The sequence below is a fragment of the Anguilla rostrata genome, chromosome 6, assembly GCF_018555375.3.
Source record: "Anguilla rostrata isolate EN2019 chromosome 6, ASM1855537v3, whole genome shotgun sequence".
Classification (NCBI taxonomy): domain Eukaryota; kingdom Metazoa; phylum Chordata; class Actinopteri; order Anguilliformes; family Anguillidae; genus Anguilla; species Anguilla rostrata.
The window spans coordinates 43,073,573-43,094,803 of record NC_057938.1 but is presented as its reverse complement, the minus strand read 5'-3'; the positions used below and the strand labels follow the sequence as shown (position 1 = coordinate 43,094,803).

Below are 21,231 nucleotides of genomic sequence, written 5' to 3'. Positions count from 1 at the left end.
TGTGGCTGCTGCAGAATAAAAACAAAAGCCTGAAATACTGTTAAGATGCAGGTTTTTATTAAATCTGTACATACTAAAATATACAAAAACACTGAACATCTGCCAAACCAGCGGCAACAGACATTAAAAGGATTCTCAGGACAGGTCTTCAGCACCTTTCCAATTTGTGCTTCATGTATGTGGTATCATTCACCATGACGTATACCCCATTCTCATGGACTTTTTCTGCTCTACATGCCCTAGACCAGTCTACAAGGGCCTTTCACACAAACCAGATGGATTATCACCAAAAGGAAATACACTAGGACTGAAATGCACAAAGCGCAACCTCGGCAGATTGAAGTTTTATCTCTGTATCAGACACTCGCACACACACACACGATCGCTGCATGTGCTTTTGAAAGTGATGTAGTCCCACGCATGAAAGAGGCAATGAGATTTGCAAAATCTCCCACAATCATGTTCTGTGTTGAATTTTTCATTTTTGTGTGTGCTTTTATATCTCTCCATCTAACTGCACAGCAGTTTGTAAATGGTTTAAATTTGAAATTTCAAGGTTTTTCGGTAAATGAGGTGGATTATGATAGACAAATGTGGATTTTGTTAGCCCACATCTCTCTCTCTCTCTCTCTCTCTCTCTCTCACTCACTCACACACACACACACACACACACCAACACGCACACACATGAATACTGCTTTTTCTTGATGTAACATCTGCTGTAAAACACAAAAAACAAACAAAACTAAACCAGCGGCGCATCTTTAAGTCTGATGTCTTGTAAAGCTCATCCAATCATGATAAACAATGCAATTTACAGTATATTATTGGGGATGCTGGATAAAATACTTCTTTATGAAAGCATTTTGGGCACAAAAAGAATGTATTATTTGATTCCATGAGCCTGCTATACATCTCATGACTTTTTTTGATTAAGGCCAAAACAACTGATTTAATTTTAAAATAAATTTTCAAAGAATAATTGTGAAAAGGTTGTAACCTTCAAGGCTGCGTAGCCTTTTCAGTAACTGCACTTTGTAAAAATGTAATAGGTATCCTGGATGCCCGAATGAACATGCACACGCAAACACACACAAATCGAGCTGCGCGGAAACGCACACAGAGACCTGACACACCTGATTATACACTCCAGCCCTGGATATCGTGATACCTGAAACACTGTCACACCTCGGACCAACTGATAACAGAAAAGAACACACGTATAGAAAAACACACTGAAAGCATAACGAAAAAAACAACAGATACTCTTGTAATAAGCATTTCATAACTGAACCAGAGAGTTCTGCATCCTGATCTGGCACCGAGTGCTTGGGTAAGAACAACAATACGAAAATAAAAAGCTTTGTTTCATAAACTAAGGTTTTCACGGCCGTTCCATCTTTCATCAGTTCTAGGTTTTAGCCTTTCGGCATTAGAAATGGCGCGACTTCAAGTCTCCATCCTTCGGTATTGTGGCCCACAGGGCTCTTGCCGGGCTGATTCTGTAGAAAGGCTCGACCTTGTAGCTTAGTTAGAGTAGCAACACTGCGCAGCTGAGATGTGAACTGTCCTTGCATCGATCCAGTTGCTTTTACGAGTCTCCAGGAAAGTCAGCGATACGAACATTAACACAGAATTCAAAAACGAAAGAGGATCAAAAGCATTAATGCATAAGGTGGTCACATCAATTTCTGACTATGTACGTTAAAACAGATTTGGTCCTCGGCTATATCATTTTTTTATCACTTCGTATTACATATAGATGTATGTTTTTTAATAACAATTCGTGAAACAAATTCACCGTTTTCTAAAATGCGTGACACGATCGTAAATCCAACATAAATTCCACCCTATCACTCTGGTCCGCAAAGAATAAAACCAACTCTGCTGACAACACACTCACCACAAAAGATTGAGATTTCTGAATAAATAAAGCATGATTTGAATTTCCAGATATAAGCCATACCAGCAATCCCTTTTTCTGCTTAGTCACTTCTATACTTTGGTTGACAGTTTTTTTAGAGAGAGAACCAGAATTACACGTAGCAGCCGTTGATGTCAAACTTCTATAATGATGGGGTCGGTAAGAGAAGGGTAGTTGACCTACAGTGCAAAAACATTCTATCCCCGAATCAACACAAACACATATCAAAATATACTCAAGGCATTAGCATTCTTGTCGTGTGTTCCAGTTTGACACCTTATAATTGAACAGAATCCTTTCTAAAAAATATCAATCACCTCAGTATGAGCTAAATAATTTGATATAATGAAATGTAAAAAAAAAAAAAAGGAAACATCTTTCACCTGATCACTTTTAGAAAAATATGCTATTGAAATTTTAAATGACCTCTTGGATTTGGTCTAAGCTTTTAACCCTGCCCTGGGTTGAAGTGCTGTGCATCACATTTAATCTTACTGAGCACTCCCAAACGCACATAAAATCAGATTTCACCCGAGAAATCAGGCCAAAGAGCTCAGCGATCTATGGCTGGTAGCAAAGGACAGTTTTATATCATAAAGCTGAGAGCCTCACAGAATCTCGGAAATGTGACTGTAGTAAAAATAAAAAAAACCTGAAAACTCAAACGCCTTCCCCCTGATGAACTTTCAAAATGGCGCCGCGTCCAGGGGCACCCACGTGGCGGCCCCTTTCTAGTCCGCACGGCGACATACAGTAAGCCCTCCGCGTGCACCGTCAGTCCAGGGCTTCAGCCGTTTAACAAGGTCTCTGTCCAGCAGGCGTCCCGTGCGCCGTCTCCTCCTCCTCCGACACGCGTAGGAAGTCCTCCCAGCCACTAGGGGTCCTCCTCCATGTCGTCGAGGTTGGGAGACATGATGAAGTGCTTGGGGTAGGCCAGGCTGCGCTCGTCGGCGTACTCCTCCCAGCGGGCGTCGTCGCTCTCGTGGGTGATGTAGCGCTCCCCTCGCCTTGTCTCGAACTCCCTGAGGTCCAGCCACGTCTGATAGTCCTGGGGGGAAAGCAGCAGGGGTCGCCAGGTCAACCGCCATGCGCCTCTGAAAAGCCAAGGCTATGAAATGTGTCTGTCACAGTGCGCATTACCTGGAGCCAGGGGTGACTGAGGGACTTATCCACACTGTAGCGTTTCCTCATCTTCACTTGAAGGAGGTTGTTTATTAAGTCCGTCGCTACAGGAGAGAATTGACATAACAGCCTTACTCAGACACGAGGGAAAGCCGACGAGAAGAAATGCACTTTAACCAGACTGAGGCAAACCAGATTTCTGGCTCCGGTACAGAGGCTGACTAAGTCTACATAAAATGTAGCGAAGGACATTATTTCAGCGTGGAACAGCGCAGGTAGCCCGAGTACTACGAAAACACGTGCCAGAAGAGAGAGAAAGAGAGAGGGGGGAGAAAAAGGTGAGTGGAGATTAGCATGTGAAACGATAAAGGTTGAAAAAACTTGTGGGGAACTTTCAGTGTGGAGGGGTGGAAGGGCACGGGCTGAAGGGGTGATTCATAGAAACCGCTCGCTGAAGGTCAGGACCACCAATCTGAAACCGCGGTGATCTCACCAAACAGACGCGTAGGTGGTCCGACGGCTGGCCTGCTACAAATCAAAGTCTCGTTTTGAGACGTAGCGTTTAAGTCAGCTCCTCTGCAGCCTCCCCGATATTACTGAGGGTCACCTACACCCTCAGGTTCAGCTGTGTGGAACATATCCTTACACACTTCTTTTCCCCTCCTTTCCCTCAAAATAATAAATAAAAATAAATCATACATATTGAGGATTGTATATGCTTTGCATATATTACTTGCATATTTCAGGGCAGGCTTTATAAAACCTACACTGTACCCTTTCAGAGGGTCCAACAACTTGTAGAAGGCAGAATAATATGTGCAGCATGATGGGACTAAATATTTCTGAGTAAATATACTTCTCCCTCACACACAGGCTCACACACATATATTCATTCTCTCTCTCTCAATTTAACTCAATACGCTTTATTGGCATGACAAATTTGCACAATTGTATTGCCAAAGATGATTACCTCTCTCTTTCTCGCTCTGTCTCTATCTCTCTCATTCTATCTATCTCTCTCAATCTCTCTCAATAGCTATCTCTCTCACTCTGTCTATCTCTCTCTTTCTCTCTCTCTATCTCTGTATATCAAATTCAAATGCTTTAGTGGCATGACATATTAAAAAAAAATGCTTATTGCCAAAGCGTAGTGATAACAAAAATCAGAGTAAGAATATATAAAAAGCAAGCAGCAACAACAACAGCATAAATGACAGTCACATAACATTGATTAATTATTAAATTAACTACTAAATACTATTACTCTATTATACTCTATTAACTCAATTTATTATTATGTTCACAATAAATTCTTTTTGGTTAGATATTTACTTACTGTCCCTGAGGTTGTGACAGGCCAAAACACATTTATATTTAGCCCCTAATAGGACTTGCAACTTTTGTTCATTTGTAAGGGAGTTTTGTTTTGCATGTTTTTTTTTTGCACCTTCCTTTTTCCATTGTGGTCACTGCCTGTACTTGGTCAGGATTTGTCTCTGCTTTGTATCTCTACCAAATTGTTAAAGCAGTGCTGGTCTGAGTTTGGTTAGTGTTGGTCAGGTTTTAGTTGGTTAGTGAGTCTCATGATAAGCTGACTGAGGGGACTCTTTTTGGGGTTCAGATCTTGGGTTTTTAGTGCTTGGGGACTTGACCTAACATGCATCCAAAATGTAAAAAATGTTTATTATCAAAAGGTACTGGCCTAATTCTGCCCTGTATGCATTGGTGGGTGTTTTCCTTTAGATGTTTAGCAATTTAGCAATTAGCAATGCAAAATTCAGCATGCAAGGCCTCTACAGGATGCTTGTCCTAGTTCAGTCATGAACTGAGTGGATCCCATACTTCACTTCCATGTAATCTCTCTCTCTCTCTCTCTCTCTCTCTCTCTCTCTCTGTCTGTCTCTGTCTCTCTCTCTCTCTCTCTCTCTCTGTCAGTCTCTCTCTCTCTCTCTCTCTCTGTCTCTCTCTCTCTCTCACTCACACACAAACACTAACACACACTCTGCTAAGCTACCTTCCGATGAGATCTCCTTCCAGGGCGTGGGCGGGTACATGAAGGCGGCGTTCTGGATCTGGTCGTTGATGTCCTCGTCCTCGTTGAAGGGGAAAGTGCCGCTCAGGCTGACGTAGACGATGACGCCCACCGACCACATGTCCAGCGAGCGGTTGTAGCCTTTGCTCCGCAGGACCTCGGGAGCCAGGTAGGCCGGGGTGCCCACCACCGAGCGGCGGAACGACTTCTCCCCGATGATGCGGGCGAAGCCAAAGTCACACAGCTTCACCTGCGCATTCACGAACACACACACACAGACACACACAGGCACACACACACACACACAAACAGCACCAGAGCACACACACCACACAAACAGGCACGCCAGGTAGGCATGCCTAAACACACACCACAAGCATGCCACACACTACACATGCAGACAAAGACACACAGGGACAAAGACATGCACGCACACACATAAAAACATGCACAAAATGAGTGTTATGGAACAGTCACATCTCATGGGGATGAATACTCTAACATGGAGAAATAACAACACCTATTCATGGGGCATGTGACTTCATTTAAGTGGTCAGCAGGATCTCAGCACCTGATGCACAATACATCTAGACCCCCTGTCTAAAGTACAACTTGTAATGAGGTTATTGAGCTTTGAGGAGCAATAAACCCTAAAACCACAGGGGCTTCTGAAACAGGAGGCAGCCTGGCCTAGGGTGGCTTCAGCCTTGTGCATTCAGCTGTGCTCTGATATTTACCTGTGGAAAGGGCTCAGCCGAAGCTAGCAGCACGTTCTCAGGCTTCAGATCACAGTGGACAATGTTCTTAAAATGGAGGTGTCTCAAAGCCACCAGGATCTGTGGGAACAAAGCATACATCAATGGAACCATTTTTATTTGGCCTTTTAGACTTCAGGTAACAACATCTGGGTCACACATAATAAACTGAGTATGTAATTTTGAGCTTTTACTGTACCACATTTTATAAAACTACAAAACGTTCTAGAATCTATGTCTAAGATAAAAAATACAACTGTCTAAACTCCATGTGTCTGAATGACACATTACAAGGTGCATTTATTACAAATGTATTACATAAAAACAATATGACCACAATTCAATCAACACATGTACTTAACATTGACTTTTTTCTTCATAAACACACTTTGTTAAGAACATATGTTGATTGAATCTTGGTCTAATGCATTATTAGCTACGATACCAGACAGCTACGATAAAAACATTATTTCTAAGTAAAAACATTCATTCTAAACACTTCATTCATGGCATTCGTGGTAGTATGATACATAGATGATATAGAAGTTTATAAGGTCCCAATCTCCCCACTTATTTCACATCATGGAATACACGTTAGCTCCCCTCAGAGCCGTCCCTAGACTTTTGGGGCCCCTAGGCAAAAAATAAATCGGGAGGCCCCTCCAAAACATCGGCGCCTTCAGATTCTTCTTCTTGGAAGCCAATGCAAGAAGGCGGGGCCGTGGGCGAGAAGGCGGGGCCGTGGGTGAGAAAGGCGGGCCCCTGGGCGCAGCGCCTGATCAGCCTAGCGTGAGGGGCGGCTCTGGCTCTCCTTCTCCGCCATGTGCCAGTGATTTTTCCCTGAGGGGCCCCGATGTGTGGCGGGATTCAAGAACTCAGCCCGTAAACCACATCAGGGCTGTGGCACAGAAGCAGCCAATCCAGGCCCAGTGGAGGGCTCGTGTACTCCGATGAGGTTTCTTTCTATAAATCACCCTGCCAACCGCCATGCCATCAAACCCCGGGCTGGAACTGCCAGACAGCAAGCAGGTCCCATCTTTGATATGATCCAGCCCAGAGGCCCATAAACAAACCCTCAAACCATATAAATAAATACAGATCTCTGGCAAATGTAAGTCAACCATCAACATAACGAGACGCACGCAGCAAGCACACATGCGCAAATGCATACGCACACACACGCAGAAAGAAACCTCAAGACACTCAAAATGAAATGGACATGTATATACAGCGCATGCACTCAATCAATCACTCACGAACACACACACACAATGAAACCTCAAGACACTCAAAATGAAATGGACATGTATATACAGCGCATGCACTCAATCAATGACTCACGCGCACACACACACAATGAAACCTCAAGACACTCAAAATGAAATGCACACATGTACTGCATATACAGCGCATGCACTCAATCACTCATGCACACGCACACACACAAATACACATACATACAAACACGCAAACACAAAACACATACACACATGCACACACACACATACACAAACGCAAAGATGCACACACACACACACACACACACGCACACGCACACGCACACGCACACGCACACACACACACACACTCACCTGTGTGACCAGGAACTTGGTGAGGCGTTCCGGGAGCTTGCTCTTCTCGCTCGACAGGATCATCTCCAGCATGTCGCCGTGCAGCTTCTCCATGACAACGAAGACGCGCTCCGGAGTCTCGAACATGCACTCCAGGTTCACGATTCCAGGGTGGTGAAGGTTCTGCTCAGGAGAATTTGGGCGAAGACACTGTCACTGTCATTTACTCCTTTCACACTGTCACTGGTTACTAAGGCTCTCCCTACTATCCAGTAGCCACAGGATAATCCAAAAACAATACCACAGCTACCATCCACTGAATATCCTGTTTATGGACATAGCCTTGTATTACAGCAAAGATGGTAAAAATACATATTCATGAGAGGCTCACTGAACAGAGCACGCATCCCCCCATGGCTCTGCAGGTGTTTTAAAGTCTCCGCCAGGCTCCATACCTGGAGAATGGCCACCTCGTTCCTCAGCTGGCTCTCCTGCTTGGTGGGGAAGCGCATTTTGTCGATGACTTTGATGGCGACGTCCCTTCCCGTTTTCCTGTGTTTCCCTTTAAAGAAGTGGAAGAGACGTACAGTGGGACATAGCAAACAGTCCATATTGTGTGTTTTCAACAAGGACGAGAGTGCTAACAAAACAGGCTGACTACCCACACACTGATCTCTTCGGTACCTCTGTACACAAAAAAGCAGTTCATCTGATCCCATTAAACCCATTACAATGTGTTTTAACGTTTTTATCCCAATTTATCTTCATTCCTCAAATCTGAATGCTGTAATTGCAGGCTCGTCACATGGTTGCAACATCCTCTGCCAGTTTCAAAGGGCAAATATCAGCATGCTCATCGTGCCAGCACGCCCTGAATCCCATGAAACCGCCCCCCATTTATTTTCACTCCGTGATTGACAGGTTGAGCTGCGCAGTTATTGCCCCGGAGGGCTGCAGAGCAAACACAGCTGGGGCAAGTAGCTTGCAAGGAACAAATCAACCAGGAATGCCCTGGTGACAGAAACCCTCCCTAATTCAACGGCGCCCTGTGCAGTAACACATTCAGTATTCCAGTATTGCACCGATGGACAAACAACTTCCGCTTTATTTGGATAGGGTACCTGGGAGCACCACAGGTCAACAGGAGCTCTACAGCCATGTCCATATGGTAGAACCTACCTCCATACACAATTCCAAACTGTCCCGAACCCAGGACCTCATCAGCAAAGATCTGGTAGACTGAGCTAATATCCTAAAACCAGGAAATAAATGCATACTTAGCAAGTAAGTTCATACTAGAGAGCTACTAACATCACAACACTGAAAAAAACACCTAACGCTAATCTATTTAATTAGTACAGTAACACAAACATTTTTGTGGTTGTGCAAGTAGGGCCATAAATGGATAAAGAATGCTGTCTATGTGGCTTGCAGTGGAGATACTCATTTGACAATATGATAAACCACAGGGAAATCCAATATTTAGGAACAAGGAGTGCTGGGAAATGTAGTCAAACTCACCACATTCTCCTTCACCTGGGAGTTGGACACAGATATACTGATGGACAGCTCGTCTGTTGGAAAGAGTACAGAAAAACAAACACAGGCTCAGAGTTTATGCCGGGGAATGAAGTGTCAGACGTCCCTTAAATTAGAGTGGGCCATATATACCTTATACAGCAGAACTCTACATTTTCCTTCCTCTAGACCTCACAAATTGAATTTTCCCTTTGCACATACCAATGTGTGGCTTCAAGGCCAGTTACAACAAAAAGGCAAATACAGGTTTTTATAAACTGCATTATTTTCTAACACATAGAAAAAGTGAGTGCTGTAAAGGTTGGGAAGCCCACTGTGTCTTTGACAGTAACCACACAGCAGATGAACACCAGTCATTGTGATATGTCCCAGTCACAACAGGACTGTTAGTCCCTGTTACAACAGCTATGTTGATATTTAGACATTTAAAACCGTCAGAATAGAAGAGAATGGAGCGCAGCTATATTCTCGCTCTGAAGGTTGTCATGGAAATAAACAAGTCAGAAGAAAAACAAAATGTTGCTGTTTTTCTGAAATGCACAGAGCCTAAGACTCCATAAACTGCGGTGGACTGATGTTAGAAACACCAAAGAATTCATTGGAACCGTACAAGGACATAAAACAATGTCCAGATCTGGGTGAACAGAGGTGATTTTGTATGAGCAGTAATGTAAAAAAAAATTTAAGGTAGCAAAAATTAGCCAGAAAGTATTGAAAAAAAAACGTTAAAAAACTGTCCAAATTATTGAGAGAACTACCATTTTCTGTTTTTAAAATCACCTCCAAAGAGGCTGGCTTCACAAAGAGAGTTATTTTCTGTATGGCACGGACGACCTTCAAATCAAAGACCTTCTGACGTACAGAAACTGGAATCATCTGGTTCCCCTCACCGTGCACAGGAGAGGAGAGAAGAGAAGAAAGAGAAGAGGAGGAGAGGAGAGAAGAGGACAGGAGAGGAGAGGAGAGGGAGGAAAAAAGAGGAGAGGAGAGGAGAGAAGGAGATGAGAGGGGGGTAAATTGAATTCAGAAGGGCACCAGCTGAAGGGCTCACCCTGCTTTTGATTTTTAGCCACTCCCATCTTTATATTTTATATTTTTAAAGGATTCATTCATACAAATGAAAACCTCAGTTGATAACATGCACTCAACCAGGAGCTTGTGTTTACAGTGTCGCCAGGATTTTTCGGCTGTGGGGCAAAAATTCTCTAATCCTGCTGCTCGCGAACAATTTGCCTGATGTGCAGTTATCATATTAGAATCAAGGGCTGTTGAGTAGAAAAACGCAAAATTAAAATGGGAATAAGCAAATCCCCTTGAACCTGACACAATTTAATTTGCTAGTTGTATGATAGTGTGGGGTTACTTTGGCATTAGTGCGGGCCTGAACATAAGCCGCTACTGCATCTACATCACTCAGGACGGCTCAAAGGAGAGGTATCTCTGCCTAAACCAGGTCTTTCACCATTCTTCATCCGTTCTTCTACACTTTTCTAGTCTCCCACATTTAAGGTCTGGAACCCTTAAATGTGGGAGACAACCATTAATAATGTACTGGCTATTATACACAAATTCTTAATATATTTTGTTCTCATTCTATTCAGATAATGGAAAACCACTTCTATAGACCCGCAACTTTATAATAATAAAAATTTGCAATAAAAAAAGAGTTGCCAAAAGTACTCAATAGCAACTGGGAAGGAGTTTTCTATTCTACACCACAGTTTTCTTCCTGAATTCCCTTTTACAACATAAAAAAAATTGAGAGGTGGAGAGTACAGCAAATAAAGTAGTCCATCTCCTTACAGACTGCTTTACTGGGTAAACATGTTTACCAGAAAAAAAACAAAATTAATGCTTTGAAGAGAAGAGGTTTTTTTTGGAATATTTAAAAAAAAATTATAAGTCAGTGTTCAAGAACTCCATTTCTTTCAATTACCATCAGCATCAGAATGTTCACTTAAGAAGTTCAGTTCAATTAAGTTTGTGATCTTACACCTTAAATGGTTAAAATGGCAATCAGCAAATCCCCCTTAAATCTGCCACATTCGCGAGGTGACTCCTTACAACCTGTGCTTCAGGCGGTTCAAACAGTTAGTTCTGAAACTATGAGACGGGGAGTACTCACTGTGGTCCCTGCCCTGTCCCGCCGCGGTGCAGACGCTGGGCTGCGGGGTGACGGGCATCAGCGCCTGGCGGATGGCCTTCTCCCAGCCCTGGGCCACCTCCAGGCCCACCCCCGAGGCGGCCAGCGCCGGGTTGTGGTGGTTGCCGCCGGTGTTCTCGCCGACGTAGTAGACCATGGTGTCGGTGATGATCTCGAAGCAGTGCGGGTTCCCGCCCAGCGCCAGGCTGCTGAAGTCCCGCGCCGGGTCCACCTGCAGGATCTCCGAGAGCGGGATCTCCTGCGGCGAAAGGGGTGGGGGTCACGTCATGGTCACCCGCGCGGGTCGGCCCTCCCAAAAAAAACGAGTTCGGTACAGGATGGGGCTCCCTTTATATAATCTCTCGAATGACCTCTGTACTCTGAGCCTCAGACTTCCCCCGCCGCCCCCCCCCCCCTTTCCTCTCCACTGCCTCTCCGCCCCCCTTTCCTCTCCACTGCTCTCTCCGCCGCCCCCCCCCCAGCAGCGCGTGAGCCGCGGTCGGCCTCCCTCTGGCTCGGCTGAAGGGCCTCTGAGGAGAGGAGTGAGGCGCGGGGGTTCCCGAGCGCTCCTTTAAGAGCTCTGCCTCGCCTCGGCCGCGCGGTCGAACACGCCCACCGAGAAAGAGAAAAGAAGAAAAAAAAGAAACCGCACGAGAAGGAAACAGCAGCCGCCGGGCCAATAGGCACTCAGTCAGCCAGCCAGCCAGCCAGCCAGCCAGCGCCTGCCGACGGTGTCAGACAGAAGGGCTGCGGTCGCCTTCACCGAGCGCTACGGCGACGGGCGCGCGCCGATCAAAAGCCGGGACGCGAAACACCACCCGCGATCCGCGTACGGGTCCGGACCCTGAGCCAGACGGAGACAAGTCCCGGAGGGGAGGGGGTGGGGGGCGCACAGGGGCACAGAGGAGAAGCCCCCAGGCCCCTGTCACAGAGGCAGAGGAAACCACAAGTACAGGGCTCTGCTACCGTGCAAAGACATGATGAAAAGAAAGAGGAGAAGAAAGACAGCCTTGCAGCGGGGGGGGGGGGGGAGAGAGGGAGGTAAAACGCCCCACACCCATCGGCCCTAATTCGTAAAGCCACTAAAGGACGGCTATTTATTCAGGACAGTCTGCTTTTCAAGCTCGCCGCAAGGCCTGCCTTTGAATGTCAGATGACATCATCTAGACACTTAATTGCAAGTTACAGTACAAGAGAGGGTAGAGAGGACAGACACCATCACAGAGGATTACTCCAAAACCCTCTTTAGGCAAGGCACTGACTGATCGTACTCTCAATCAGTCTCAGTTACAATGGACTTATCCAAATCCATGCAAAAAGAAGTAGCGTCAAAATAAATAACCACAGACATCTGTGGTGTAGAAAAAACACAACAGAAAAGAATAGTATAGAGAAGGCCCCATTAGTAATACTCAACAAAATTCACAGACAGCTAAGCCTCCAATAAGCGTTTCCATACAATTGCATGTCCACAGAAAAAAATTCCTTACAAAAAACTAAATCCCAAAAATACTACCCACTGTCTCAGTCGTAATTGGGAGTAAGGATATTCCCACTATGTCTTACAGAAGACAATAGTGGTGTGTAAAAAGTACCAGAGAACTGGGATACTGTTTGCAAGGGGCCCACACATACAAGGGATCCTCCACACTCTCAGTCACTGACCATAGCAAATGAAACCTGATGATCTCTTCCCGGCTGTTATAAAGACCTACAGTGAACTAACTGTACAGGATACCCATATACGCAGTTACACATAACACAAGCTACACATCGGTACCGACCACACTGCATCAGACGCGTAAAACTATGAATTTGGGCAATACGAACACGATAATTACTATTGCGCAAACACTGTTACAGTCAAATCACTATAATGTAAAAAGCATGTACACGTTTGTAGGCAAAGGTCTCTTCTGAATGGGACTGCACAGGCAACACACTGTCCTGAATGAACAAACACTGTTTCCTGCTCGAGCAAATGCGCTATCCGGCACGAACAAACACGTGGAAATATGCAAATGCTTCATCGTACGTGAACAAACACACCGTCCAGTACAAAAAACCACGCGGGCCAACACGTACACGCTGCTTTTCGTGAATGCAGACCGCTCCCAGATGACAGACACACAGAAAGCAGATTTTACAAAGCGATGGTGGTACATGTTATGCCGGAGTAATGACATACATCTCAAACTGCAGTACACACTGACATGACCAGTTATGTTAACAGGCGTTAAAGATATTGTATTCAGAGAGCAACTATGTCAAAACCAGTCAAAGCACATTCACGTACATGGAAAGGATACACTAATAAAATATACCACACAAAAATACATTTAATTTTTCCCCTAAAATTCATGCGATTCTCGTCTGCTCACAGACAACAAAACCAAATACACTGCTTGACATTTTAGCAAATAGCCTCCTAAACGCTGGAGTTTCCTCTGACAAAACTGGCTGTCAGACAAAAATAATCTATTCACTGACAAAAAAACTTTCACCTTCACATACAGGATTACAATTCACAGAATTGTCAGTGAAAGTGAAACCAACCAATGGCATTTCGGGGATTTTTAAAAATCTGGTGTCAGTGACCACACTGTTGCCATGTCCCCAGAGACGTTACAGTAAAAGCCCAGCTCACCGCCCCCCCCCCGCCCCCCCGATTCAGTCATCGTGCCATTGACACATCGAGTGGGCGGCCAATTAGAATGACCTTTTCTGCTATTCCACTGATTACAATAAGAAAATCACCCTGAAAACCAAAAGTGTCACGCAAAAAAACAGATAATTTTAATCTCTATTAAAACGAACGCGCTCGGGCACAAACCTATCACCTACGCCAAGAGAGAGGCGGTGGAGTGACTGTGCCTTTCCGGTGAGGTTTCTTGGGGCCCTGACAGAAGCTCGTGTCTCACCTTGTAGTACTTGGCACCCGTGTCATTCTGAAACAAGGTCAGGCTCTTGCTGTCCAGTCTCCAGTAATGTCTCTTCCTCTGGAAATGAGAGACGAACACAGAGAGTCACTCCATCACTGTGCATCACTCCAGACCCAGACAGGAGCACAGTGTACATCCTGACTGCTTTAAATTATTCAAACCTACAGAACCAAGAGCAACGACAACATGTAAGGGTGCTGGTGCTGTCGTGTACAAGTGCTATGTTCTAACCACAACACCTCATGTACACGTTCAGAAGAAAGGGCTCCAAAAGGCTCCTCTGTCTCTCCATAGAGGAACCCTACTAAGCTCAGTGTGTTCCCTGTTAGGTTAAATGTTTCAATCTGGGAGTCTTCACACTTTTCACACCTACCATAGAGGGTTCCATAAAGAACTAAAAAGGGTTCCCCAATGGAAACAAGCCAAAGAACCATTTTTTTCTGAGAGAACCCTGCAAGAGTTTAAACTAATGGCGTCTGGCTAATGGTCCAGCACTTAATGTTGAGCGGTGGACTTTGTCACAAGGACCCAATTAGGTTTTAGACTAAGGGCACTTCCTCATGTACCCCACTGGGCCAGGCTCTTACCAGGTTGTCTCTGTTGGTGTAGTGCACCATCCAGCCCTCGCGCACCATGGTGGAGCTCTTCCTCTTAGTGTGCTTGATGGACTGAACCACTCTCATCAGGGGGATGTTACTGCTGGTGCAGGGACTGGAGACAGGAGACATCGCGCAAACACGCTAATCAGAACACACACCAGGGGGCCGTTACTGTCGGCGGTGTGGCCAGAGACGAAACGATAGAATCGCCCCATAAAGACACAGTGAAACACACCTGTTTCAGATTGCACATGCTATCGAGGTGTAAAGGAAGTCGAAAGCAGCAAAGTCATTCGCACTCTTTGAACAGACGGTCAACAGGGAAGTGAGACTATAACCGACTACAACAGAAGGCCTTCTGTCACAAGCACGGCCCCATCCTACCTGATGGCTTTGCTGGTCTCCTCATCCTTCTCTCCATCCATGAAGGAGGGATCCATGAAGAATCCCTCGGGAGGGGAGGCCTCCTCAGACTGCTGACTGCTGTCCACCTCCATGGTGACGTCCAAGTCGGGGCCCGGGCTGGCCGGTTCTGAGGAGAGAGGGGACAACCGACGTCTGATTGGGCGATTAGGCCTGGCTCCAGGTTGGCTTCCCAACTGATGCATGATGGGGGTTGAGGTCAGGGCTGTGTGCAGGCCAGTCACACACAATCTTGACAAAACCATTTCTGTACGGACCTCGTTGTGTGCCAGGGGGTACTGTCATGCTGAAAGAGGAAAGTGCCTTCCCCAAACTGTTGCCTCATTGCATTAAAATGAGCCCTCATTGCAACTAAGGGGCCAAACCATAAAAAAACAGCCCCAGACCAAGGGGTCGACATACTTTTGGTCGTATAGTGTAGCAGCAAGAATGAATCACAGATGGGACACTGCTATAGAGCAAAACCTATACAACCTGAACCGCTTCAGTAAAGACCTGTTATGTAAGGGGTGGAATGTGTGAAATGGCAAGAATATAAGTGCCACTGGATATGGGCGCCTATTTATCAAATCAACACCGTAATGCTATGTCACTGTGTTCTGTGATGTTCTAGCTCTTATACACCCTCCTGGGCTCTGCATCCCTCAATGACTACTTCAGGATTCTCAACTGAATTTAATGAGCACAAACCTTTTGCATACTGAGCATAGGTCAATGGATGAAAACCCAGAACAGTGTGTATACATTCACATTTTAGGCATTTAGCTGATGCTCTTTTCCAGAGCAACTTACAATTAGTCCACAAGAAAAGTCCTAGATTTGCAAATCAGTAATATTCCAAGTAGCAATTAATGAGAATACATCCTTTGTCACTAAAATTTACTTGTGGAAGGAAATATGGAGAGGCCTTTTTTTATTGGGGTTGAGAAATATAGGATAGACAGAAAGAAGTGGAAGAGAGGAATGGGAATCAGGGTGGAGTAGTGGAGGAACAGTCAATAATAAAAAATGCCAATAATAAGCATTTTAAAAGCCACCTACCTCCGTTGAAAACTACCTCGCCGAGACAATCCCTTGGTACCTTTGACGCACATCGCTTGTGGCAATTAAATTTACAATCTGAAATCGAAGGAGAAAAAGCAATTTCAAGTGATTCTGTATCTGAAGATCACATTGATATGTGGCATCAGGGCTAAAGAAGATTCTGAAGTCTCCTCCCCTCCTCTCAGTATGACCAATAAACAGCGCAAAAATTAGATAACTAATGTTACAGCTTCCATTTTACTAGAGCAATTTATTATATCATAGTGACAATACGTCTCTGAAATACACACTCATAATGCAGAAAATCCTGTATGTGCTGTATATAAACAAATACGATGTGCACATTAAAGTGGTGCTCTACACTAAACATGGTCACAATCACAAACGTTTGAAATGAACTTAAATTAACCATAACAACCAGACTCTGACCACTAATACGGCTGACCATACACGCAAAGGAGTTCCACCTCCTCAAAATTCAGGGAATGAAAGGATATTTCTTAAGTCGGACAACCTACCTTTAACCTGAATTTTCAATGGCATCTCGTAACTTGCTAAAATTGCTAAATGATTTTACTGTACAATTATTTTTACAATTATTACTGTACAAATCTTATCATCTCTGATCAGTCTGAAAAACACTTTTCTCTAGCAATTTTCTGCAGTTTCTACAACACAGTACTGCAATGCGAAGCACATACACAGAAAGCGTCAACTTAGCAAATGCAACACATGCATTAATTGGACACCAAATCAAAATTTAACTCCTCAGAGCAGAAGCTACCGTGAGTCTAGTGTGTCTGTACGTATGTTCTGGTAGTCCTTCCACTCTAGACGCCGCGTACGAGATGACAGTTTCATTTTTGGTTCCCTTGCCATTTCATGTCTATGGCGCCCCCTACTGGTTCACGAGCGTCAACGCTCCCACCGAAAACCAGAAAGAGCTTGGGGAAGCAGGGGACGGGGGTCCTTACCTTTGCACTGCATGCCCTGCCGAAACAGGCCCTTGAGCAGGCGCTTGCAGTACTGGCAGATGGTGGGACGGGTGTAGGAGTGCACGGCGAAGGTGTGGGGCACTTTGACCCGGCCCAACACCATCTTCTCCATCCAGATGGGCCGGCCGCTCCAGGACGGGATCCGCTTCCCGGGCTCCTGGTGGGAACGTTGCTGCGGAGACCCGAGGGGGTGACATCACAGTCAAAGATGGAGGGGGGGGGGAACTACATCACAACTAAGGACATGGTGGCTAATGGGTAGTCACACGCGACAATAATGACCCCAAGTTGTGCTCGACACAGCCTCAGATAACAGGCCTCAGATAACAGGCGATAACAGGCGCCTTTATTTTACAGCGTCAGAGCTTAGATGTGTGAAAAGCAGGAAGTTACAGAAGAAAGACCACTAAACTCAGATATTGAACAGACGTAACCGCTTAACTGTAATTTTATTGAATCGCATCAAGTAAAGTCTTGTATTGTTATATATATTATGGGTATAACTGGGTTAAAAATATGACTGCAACCCCGTAGTTTGATAGAAAAGGGCAGGAGTTTCTCCAAAATAGCCTACGGGGAAATCCAGTGCACTGAATGTCATATTGGTTTCTGCTACACCTGGCTCGTCCTGCCTTTCCAGTTCCTACATATGCTCAAGGAAAAAGACATGGGTGGGGTCCTCACCTCCTCCAGAGCCACCACCACATGCTCGATGGGGGCGGGGCGAGGGATGGACAGAGAGGGTCCTGGGAGGGACACGTTGGAGAGGCGCCTCTTTCGCACCCCGCTGCAGTTGTTGGGGATCTTAAAAGCGCAGCGCTTGTGGTAGTTTAGTCCGCATCCTGTGGGCACAATGGCATAGGATAAGTCCACAGGTTCAGAGGGTCACCTCCACAGTAACACCTAAAGCATCTCGCCAGCCATAGATCTGTTAGGATGTAAGCAATTATGATGAACCTTGACGAATGGGGGAAAAACTATATATTGTGGTAAATCTCACTGTCAACAGTGTTTGTTGCACTGTCCATCTCAACTAGGCCGTGAGAGGTATAATTTCCATTATTTTCTGATGAACTTGTAAACATGACAATAAAATGGTCTTGTCACCCCTCATGAACCTGTCACATCTGAATATAATGTGAGATAAACAAGAACTAGGGTCAACACATAACATGTTTTAAATAATCAGAATAGATAGACAGACAGACAGACAGCATGTTTCCTGAACACCTTCTGAATGCTCCTATCACGTGGCTAATTATACCACAATCAATTCACGCCTCTATTCAAGAAGATCTCACCTTCTAAGTTCCCATTTTTGAAACATCAATACGTTTTTAAGTGGAAATTTCACCAAAAATGCTGCACGTCTTAGGGAAGGAGACATCCCACAATGCCCTTCCTACCTTCGCATTTGAGGCCCTGGCGCACCAGGCCCCAGAGCATCTCCCCGCAGTCATCGCAGAAGGCGGGGGCTTTGTAGGAGTGAACGTACAGGGTGTGGGGCCGGATCTGGAAGTCCTCGACAGTGGCGAGAGCTGGAAGTCAAACACAAAACTTTTAATGAAAACCAAAACGAAATATGCAGATCAAAACGAAACATGCAGATCCAAACGCACGGGAAAGAAAATGAACACAAAACGAAACTGAATCGTATAGAAGGACGGACTCACTCAACGGACGGCATACTCAACCAACATACTCAGGCGTTCAATATCAAAAACAATCTTAATAATCTATCTGAACCCTCAAAATAATGCAAAAGAATGCATTTTTACTTCAGCCTAAAAGCTTGGCCTTTATTGTAAAGCTTTGAATGTCCTATACATGAATTAAAAGACAGATTAGTCCAGCAGTAAAGAGGACATAATTTACATGTTAAATGAAGCTCACAGTTAAACAGTTCAATCCAATTCCATGATGGCTGTTTTTCATCACTTCAGGAGAATATAAAAATCCACTAATACGGACCGATTCAATTGCTGAAACGGGCTAATGTAAGCACTTTCAATAGCCTTTCACACGACCGGTTAATCCATCACAACGCTGATTAAAGTGCAGGTGACGCAACTACAGCCAGCGTCTCACACTTTTGATGGCAGCTTCAAGTTACTAGGCCGCTGCCTCAAGACGGCACTTTAGTGTGTGTGTGAGTGACAGAGTACTTGTGTATATGTTCGTGTGTGTCTGTCTTTTATGTTTGTGTATGTATATGCATCTGTATATGCCTATGTGTGTTTATATATGTGTGCATATGCACGTCTTTGTGAATGTCTATCTTTGTGTGTGTTTGCATGCCTGCATGTGAGTGTGTGTGTGTGTGTGTATATGCGTGCCTGTGTCTTTGTGTGTGCGTGCATGCATGTGTGCGTTCCTGTGAGTATGCATGTGTGTGTATGTGTTTGTGTCCGTGCCTATGTATCTTTGTGTGTGTGTGTGTGTATGTCCTTGTGCCTGTGTGTCTTTGTGTGTGTGTCTGTGCATGTGTGCGTTTGTGTGTGCGTGTGTGTCTTTGTGCCTGTGTCTCTTTGCGTGTGTGTGTGCTTTCATGTGTGCGTTCATGTGTGTGTGTGTGTGTGTGTGTGCGTGTGCACCTTCACACATCTGCCGCTGCTGCGCCCGGCTACCAGCGCAGGTCCAGCTGCAGAGCAGACGACCGCCGCCTCGCTCGCCCCCGATTGTTTGCGTTACAGTCGGGAGAGAGAGAGAGAGAGAGAGAGACGCCCGGGACGAGGACACGGCCCCGCTCGCGCTCTCGGCGAGGGAGGGGATGACATCATCGCCGCGCCACACGTGTAATTACAGCAGGCGAGCGCAGCGCAAAGCAGTCGCCCTCAGCTCTGTGACAGGCAGGCAGACTGCATGGAGCCAGGGCCGCACTCTCACACACAAAGGGAACAGTTTCAGTAACTGAAGTAGCATGACCCACTGTGTGAGAAACGTTAGACTACAGTGCACCTGACGTACGTCACACTATCTGTGTGAGGAACCCAATTACAGGCGTAATTAGATCACTAATTAGAAGTAATTAAGACAGTGAGACGACAGCGACAAGATGTGGCACTGGTATACATGCCCTCAGTCAGACACAGAGGAGGCAAATAAACGCTTACGTTTTATAAACTTTCAAATCTGCTCTGGTGACTCGTGTCTGATAATGCTGGTTTTCCATCTGTGAAACTCTGCTCCAAATATTACCTGGCCAAACCGCACAAATGAGAATATTCTTGAAGTGTTGAGCAGTGTGAATCTTCCATGGAAAAAATTTTTAAAATTCTCTACCAGCGTAATTATGGATTTGAAACGGGGAATCAGCTACCAAAACTGAGTGAGTATAGCGCTCTTCAACCTGCCTTTGTAACTTCAAATAAAAGTTCACTTCTTTTTAAAGAAAAATATAAATATTAAGTCAGACCACAGGAGTCATATTAACTTTAAATTACACGATCCAAAATTCAATTCAGATAAAGGGGCATTTTCCTCAGTACGTCAAAGGAACAATTCCTAATTTTTTCACCACAGACAGTAAGTCACACTCAGATATGTGAACAGAGACATGCACTTACATAAAGCTGTGTAGTTTGAGAAGGCTGAGGGAAATGATAGTGCATCAAGCGTGTCACGTGAGCGTAGCACTCAAACGAAGCCGGGCTTCTCCCGGGCTGACCTCCTGACCTCTGCGGAGGGCTGAAGGTTCAGCTTCCCTTTAAACAAACAAACAATCCCTACCCCGCACGCAGCAAACACTACACTGCAGCAACAACCTTGTAACCACAGCAAAATCCTTCCCCAAGAACACCACACTCCTGCCACTCAATCCAAGAGCCACTGCAGACCAATCAGCGGAACTCTCAGACTCAAAGAGGCGAAAAGAAGGAAGTGAATGGGAACATTATGAAATAGTTACAATTCACGAAGTCATCACTCTTAAAAAAACAAAGAGCCAAAATCCAACTTCCGTAAAGACGAGTGTGTTTACGTTCGTTTACAAGTCCCAGTTCCTCCATCTGCCTTAAGTAGAGACGGTCTTTGGCTGCGTCAACAAAAACAGCCCAGGCAACAGGCTGAGGATGTGGTCCGGGGTTCGATTTATCCCTGCTCTCGCTGGGTTTTGTGTACGCTCCTGTGGCTGACAGGACGCC

General features: G+C 45.2%; 1 protein-coding gene across 2 annotated transcripts in view; it reads right to left on the bottom strand.

Moving 5' to 3' along the window:
* Window positions 1-35: 35 nt before the first annotated feature.
* The window catches only part of LOC135257277 (serine/threonine-protein kinase D3), a 58,112-nt gene continuing 36,916 nt past the window's right edge, over window positions 36-21,231 (bottom strand). Inside the window, exons 1-17 of one of the 2 annotated variants that reach the window (XM_064339852.1) lie at window positions 20,656-20,984; window positions 18,496-18,627; window positions 17,774-17,931; window positions 17,069-17,261; window positions 16,092-16,169; window positions 15,012-15,159; window positions 14,616-14,739; window positions 14,008-14,085; window positions 11,069-11,345; window positions 8,926-8,978; window positions 8,584-8,656; window positions 7,860-7,966; window positions 7,426-7,587; window positions 5,816-5,914; window positions 5,061-5,328; window positions 3,065-3,150; window positions 36-2,972 (exon numbers count right to left, since the gene is read on the bottom strand). In XM_064339852.1, the coding sequence (XP_064195922.1) occupies window positions 2,799-2,972; window positions 3,065-3,150; window positions 5,061-5,328; window positions 5,816-5,914; window positions 7,426-7,587; window positions 7,860-7,966; window positions 8,584-8,656; window positions 8,926-8,978; window positions 11,069-11,345; window positions 14,008-14,085; window positions 14,616-14,739; window positions 15,012-15,159; window positions 16,092-16,169; window positions 17,069-17,261; window positions 17,774-17,931; window positions 18,496-18,535 (2,118 nt within the window). In that variant the 5' untranslated portion in view covers window positions 18,536-18,627; window positions 20,656-20,984 and the 3' untranslated portion in view covers window positions 36-2,798. Of the gene's footprint in view, window positions 2,973-3,064; window positions 3,151-5,060; window positions 5,329-5,815; window positions 5,915-7,425; window positions 7,588-7,859; window positions 7,967-8,583; window positions 8,657-8,925; window positions 8,979-11,068; window positions 11,346-14,007; window positions 14,086-14,615; window positions 14,740-15,011; window positions 15,160-16,091; window positions 16,170-17,068; window positions 17,262-17,773; window positions 17,932-18,495; window positions 18,628-20,655; window positions 20,985-21,231 lie in introns of those variants that run through there. The other variant, XM_064339851.1, reaches the window with a different exon arrangement.